Source organism: Xenopus tropicalis, chromosome 3 (assembly GCF_000004195.4).
Source record: "Xenopus tropicalis strain Nigerian chromosome 3, UCB_Xtro_10.0, whole genome shotgun sequence".
NCBI classification, from domain to species: Eukaryota; Metazoa; Chordata; class Amphibia; order Anura; family Pipidae; genus Xenopus; species Xenopus tropicalis.
Window position 1 is genome coordinate 82,537,925 of NC_030679.2, and position 6,000 is coordinate 82,543,924.

Genomic DNA, 6,000 nt, shown 5'->3' on the forward strand with positions numbered 1-6,000 from the left:
TCTGGCAAGTACTGGCTGTGTGGTACATGTGACAACAATCTCCCGTATTCTTCATATGTCTGGGCTGTGGGGTAGAGTGGTAAGACGAAAGCCTTTTCTTACAAAGAAAAACATCCAAGCCAGGCTACATTTTGCAAAAACACATCTGAAGTCTCCCAATAGCATGTGGGAAAAGGTGTTATGGTCTGATGAAACCAAGGTTGAACTTTTTGGCCATAATTCCAAAAAATGTTTGGCGCAAAAACAATACTGCACATCACCAAAAGAACACCATACCCACAGTGAAGCATGGTGATGGCAGCATCTAGCTTTGGGGCTGTTTTTCTTCAGCTGGAACTGGGGCCTTAGTTAAGATAGAGGGAATTATGAACAGTTCCAAATACCAGTCAATATTGGCACAAAACCTTCAGGCTTCTGCTAGAAAGCTGAACATGAGCAGGAACTTCATCTTTCAGCATGACAATGACCCAAAGCATACATCCAAATCAACAAAGGAATGGCTTCACTGGAAGAAGATTAAAGTTTTGGAATGACCCAGCCAGAGCCCAGACCTGAATCCGATTGAAAATCTGTGGGGTGATCTGAAGAGGGCTGTGCACAGGAGATGCCCTCGCAATCTGACAGATTTGGAGAGTTTCTGCAAAGAAGAGTGGGCAAATCTTGCAAAATCAAAATGTGCCATGCTGATAGACTCATACCCAAAAAGTGCTGTAATAAAATCAAAAGGTGCTACAACAAAGTTAGTTTAAGGGTGTGCACACTTATGCAACCACATTATTTTAGTTTTTTTTGTTCCCTCCACCTAAAAGATTTCAGTTTGTTTTTCAATTGAGTGGTACAGTTTATAGGTCACATTAAAGGTGGAAAAAGTTCTGAAATTATTTATCTTTGTCTCATTTTTGTACAGCACAGGAACCTGACATTTTATCAGGGGTGTGTAGACTTTTTATATCCACTGTATATCTTTTTCTTTTTTTAAGGTTACTAACTAGAAAAATTATATGAGCCATTATATTATAAACACTGCTGGGAAAATGATAGTTATGATATTGAACAGGGGAATTGTATAATGGAGCAGTGTAAATAATTAATACTCAACATATAAAGAAACAATTGACAGATTTGATTTAGGATTCAAATATTCATGTATTATCTACCTCCACTTTTGCCCTCCTTCCATCTAATTTTCTGACTCAGCTCATAATTGCTTAGCACAGCATGCTCTTCCTTTCTCACTTGCGCTCTCTCTCACAGCTGAAGCCCCACTTTACTTCCGTGTCAGGTCTTCATCTTCCTGCCCCTCCATATTTGCTCTCTGGCTCCCCCCTTGCTGCCTCTCCAGCCTCCCCATCCCCTTTCACACAGTCCCTCTCCGGTTTCCTTCCACCCACCCACTGTCTCAAGTTTCGCTTGATGCTCCTTAGTGTTCCCTCTGTCTGGCTTCCCTGTGCATGATGCTTCTTTGGTCTCCCACCATCCTTTCTGGTCTCACTCCCCCTCCATCCACCCACCTTCTCAAGTCTCACTCTCCCTCCCACCTTCTCTCTCGCTCTCTTTAACCTGCTGATGACATCAGATCATCAGATTGATTAGCACAGGGACTAGATGGCTGTGGTTTGTTTTTTTTTTTAGAGGGGATAAGAAAATTGAAAAAACCTTTAATTGGCTTTGTCTCTGTACTGTTATGCTTGGCTAACAAAGTTTGAATATACTTAACTGTAAATTTACCATACTTTTGGTGACACTTTACCCTCTTCTTTCCCCCCCCCCCCCCTCCTAGGCAAAGATGAAGAATTTCCGAAAAAACCTCTGGGTCAGATTCCTCCAGAGCCTCAACCTACGGTTCTAAATCATGTTGTGAATGGTCAAAGGACAACACACAGACTTCCCTCTCAAGTTAAATCAGATAAAGTACCTTCACCCAGTAAACTGTTACATAACTCACCGAACAATGAAAGGCAAAGGAAGAACTCAATGGAGAAACCTAATTTAAAAATGGCAAAGAAAGGACATGCTTCTCGTACAGAACAAAACAAAGTGGAAATTGAATATAGGAAATCTCCAGATTATTCTTTAAACCAGAAGGATAGTAAATTATATAACCATGCTGCAGCTAACAAAAATTCAAATGCAACACCAAATGCATCAAGAGGTATAACACCTTTGTGGAAGATGCCTTCAGAACCTAAAAATAAGGATCTCTTAAATATAGCTGAGGGTAAGGGTAAACCACCAGATTATAACGCTGCAAATCAGTTGACATCTCAAGCTGTGATTGTCAAACAGAAAAGTAGGTCTGTGGACACAGAAGGTAAAAGAGGGTCCAATGCATCTCTGTATGATAATGTTCCTGGAGGGGAAGATAGTGAAAATACTGATGAAAATAGACATAGCTCTGATTCCTTTACCCCGAGAAATACTGTTTACTCAACAAGTACTGCATCCCGGAATCCCTCTAAAGGTTCCAGTCCTTCGAGAATATCTGAAAATTCAGGAATTGTCTTCGTATCGCACTCCCCATCACACTCAGTACAAATTCAGGGTCCAGATGATGTATTTAGCATAAAACAGCCACCACCAATATACAGCAATCCACCCCTTTACACTGAAAATTCAGTGACTAAACCTCATAGTGAACAATATTCACCCATAAACTTGATGAGCCCTTCAAAGAGATCTTATGTGCAAAGCTTTGATTTGCCTCCTGATAAAATGCCAGCAAATCTTACTGCAAGGCAATACAATGTCACATCTCCTTCTCACAGAATAGAAGTCTTACCTGCCGATGAAAGCGCAACTCTGCATTTAAGTAGTTTTAACCAAAAATCAAACACCCAATATATTCTACCACCAGTGGATTATCATACGGACCATACGTTTTTTCCTGATGCTGCATTTGGACCAATTGGGCAGCCTTTAAATAGAGAGGTCTCTCAAAGTTATTTATCCAGTCTACAAAAGTCCCCAAACCTTCCACCATCAACAGGTCAGCACTATAATTTCTCTTCTGTTTCTGCTATTAGTCCAGTGAGGCTAAGGACTTCTCCTCGTTCAAATAAAGTACCACCATTACAATATCTTCATTCAACTTCTGGAGCTACTCCTCAGCCATTTAGAAATCCACGTGATGGTATCATAATGCATGAATCTGTGATGCTGTGAAAAACGGCTCATTGTATGCTTTAGTGAATCCAAAAATTAGCCTATAACACGTAGCTGGCCTTATCTTGCCAAGGCAGTTTAAGATGTACACGTGATTGCTCTTGTGCTTGAAAAATGTCATTACCAGTACTGAAAAGTAGACTTCAGACATACACCAAGTCCCTTATAGAAGTGCTTTAATAAAAAAAAGGGCGCACGTGCAACTTTAAAGATTTTCGTTTTACTTTTATGAAGTTTTATTTATTATGTAAACCAATCAGTCAGTTTTAAACAGAATGAATACTGTGGAAAATGTGTCCTTTATTCTAAACTTTTCCTCCAAAAAACAATGTTTTTATTAGGTTTTCAGTCTTGAACGAAAATCTATGTCTTGGAAAGACACAGGTTCCCTTATCCACAAATGGCACCACCTCCTGCCTCAGACAACTTGGGACTGCCTTATACTTGCTTACTGCAGTCTGTTTTAGCAGTGTTTAAATGAGACCATTTGAAGGCAAGCATTATTTGCAGTGAAACAGGAGTTACATATATTGACAAGTCGGTTCATCCCATGTCACCATCTTTCACGTAAAATATTGCTATTTCCATACTTAGAAATTTAAACAATCAAACTTTTGTTTCACTTTCCATTGGATGTATAGTTCATACTGCAGAACACATACACAAGGTGACAAACTGTAATACATCAAAGTAGCCTGTGACTGGGTGCAAATATCCCATCCGATGTTGGTACTGGAAATATCCCATCTGATGTTGGTACTGGCTTGCACACAATGCTTTGACTTTAGTGCTGCTTTTAGCAAACTTTCCAGTTTCACTCAGAAAGCCTACGGCTAATGCAGTGGGATCGTCACATTTGTAACATGCGGTTTTGTACATAGTTGGCAGCTTTCTTCTCTGTGATTCTGAAAGCACTGCACCTGCTGTGAGATGTGGGCGTTGAGTGAATCCCATGCAAAAATCAAAGGTTTTGCGATAATGCACATCAAATAGAAAAATCAAAGCAGAAGGGGGTGACTTGCAGCATCTGAAACGTATCACTAGTGGTTTGTCTCTATTGGGATTATTCTGTTACAGTACCCTGCCACTAAAATTCCAGCGCTGGGGGTGGGTAGATATGTCCCAATATTAACAGTGCCCGTTGTTTTTGCATTTTTTCATTATTAAGCAAGTACAGTCCTTGCGAGCATTAGACACTGGTATGTGTAAACACTGGAAGTTGGCAGAGCCTTTAAACCAGTTACAGCAGCCCTTGCTTTTGCTCATTTTGCCAGTGAAATCTAAAGGCAAGCTGAGGGGTCTGCAGCACGTTTGTTGCCAGTCGTCTTGCCAGAGATGTTAATAATTTTAATTCCCATTTTGCAAGCAGCAGTTTAATTAGGAGCTTGGCAGTATGAACCCAACTTTAGGATGTAATAAAAGTTATGTGCTACACAGTAGGTAAAAATCCTTGAGACCCTGCATTTCTGGCTGCATGGGGGGTTAAACAGAACTCATGCAATGTGTCTTGTACCAAAATGGACCAACAGATTTGCCTGTTTTTTGGAACTCTGTTAGCTTCATGAATAATCTTTCCCTCTGCTGCACTGCAGACTTGTTGCTATGTTCTTTATTTGTTTCAGTCCCCATGTAACTTTTGTGTTAATTCCAGCGCCCCCATTCAGTAATTTTGCACTCTCCTGGAGCAGCATGTACCTTTCACAGTGTGCCTTGGCTTCTAATGGCTTAATGGCTGCTGTTTTATCATTACACTATGACACCTTTTATGAACCAGTGCAATGTGCTGCAATGACACTAATGGGTAAGATAAGGCAAATCCACTTGAATTGTCTGCTTTATTCCCAAGTACCAGTTTGAGTGGGTTTTTAACAAGTTGTGATTGACACCTTATTTTTTTTTTCTTCTTAAACAGCTCTAAAGTAGGAGTATCATTTTAGTCATTTTGGCTTTCATACACACACAGGAAGCAGCATTACATGCCAAAGTAGGACTACACAATAGCAGTTTTTCCAGGAAGAACAATATACTTGTACCTTACGTACATGCAAGAGTTCATTTCTCTTTGCTGTTAAAAAGTCGCCATTTTGTTTGCTCTGCAGTACAATTGTGTTTGCAGATAAATGCAAAGTAGCTCATTTTACTGTAGCAATGTCTTGTATATGATTTGGTCAATGTATATGCATTTGTAATACTATTATCTGCAAAATGCGGCTTATCTATGTCTAAACACTACACTGTAACAAATAATGGGATTCGTATTGTTCTACTCATTGGGTCTCTGTTGCTGCTTATTTTTGTTGGTTTTGAGATACACAGCGTATATAAAGTGAGATATGACTGTGTAAATCCCCATGTAATAATCACAGTTGTGTGATTCTTAATCAAGCTGTAAAATAAACTATATTATATGCAGCAAATGCTGCTCTAAAAATGTTTAGTAATGGTAAATATTGTAGATTTAATGTATAAAATATATGCATACTATTTTCTTATGTCATCAGCTACAGTTTTATAACTGTTTTTTTTTAATTGTGACTATTTTTTAACATGTAAAATTAACATTATTAAATGTACGGCTGTGCCTCTTTTTTCAGAACATTTCTGATTATTTTAAAAGATGTTAAAATGTTGTTTTCAGTGCAGCTTAAAGCTGAAGATTGGCTAGCAGTTTTTTTTTAATGGCTACATTGCAGGAAAGCTCAAGCCCCTAATTACTTTTGCTTACTAATCATTGCTTAGCTCTGCATTGCTCTACTACGTGGCCAGAAGCCCTGCAAACACATGTAGAACATGCTCTGAGTTTTCCAGTACAACAGTCCTTCTCAAGTTTTAGATTTA

At 39.1% G+C, this 6,000-nt stretch overlaps 1 protein-coding gene across 4 annotated transcripts in view; it reads left to right on the top strand.

Moving 5' to 3' along the window:
- usp6nl (USP6 N-terminal like) overlaps positions 1-5,758 on the top strand; it is an 86,222-nt gene extending 80,464 nt beyond the window's left edge. For all 4 annotated transcript variants that reach the window (XM_031899049.1, XM_012960036.3, XM_031899048.1 and 1 more), the window contains one exon: positions 1,781-5,758. In XM_031899049.1, the coding sequence (XP_031754909.1) occupies positions 1,781-3,162 (1,382 nt within the window). In that variant the 3' untranslated portion in view covers positions 3,163-5,758. The remainder of the gene's footprint in view (positions 1-1,780) is intronic.
- The last annotated feature ends 242 nt before the right edge of the window (positions 5,759-6,000 follow it).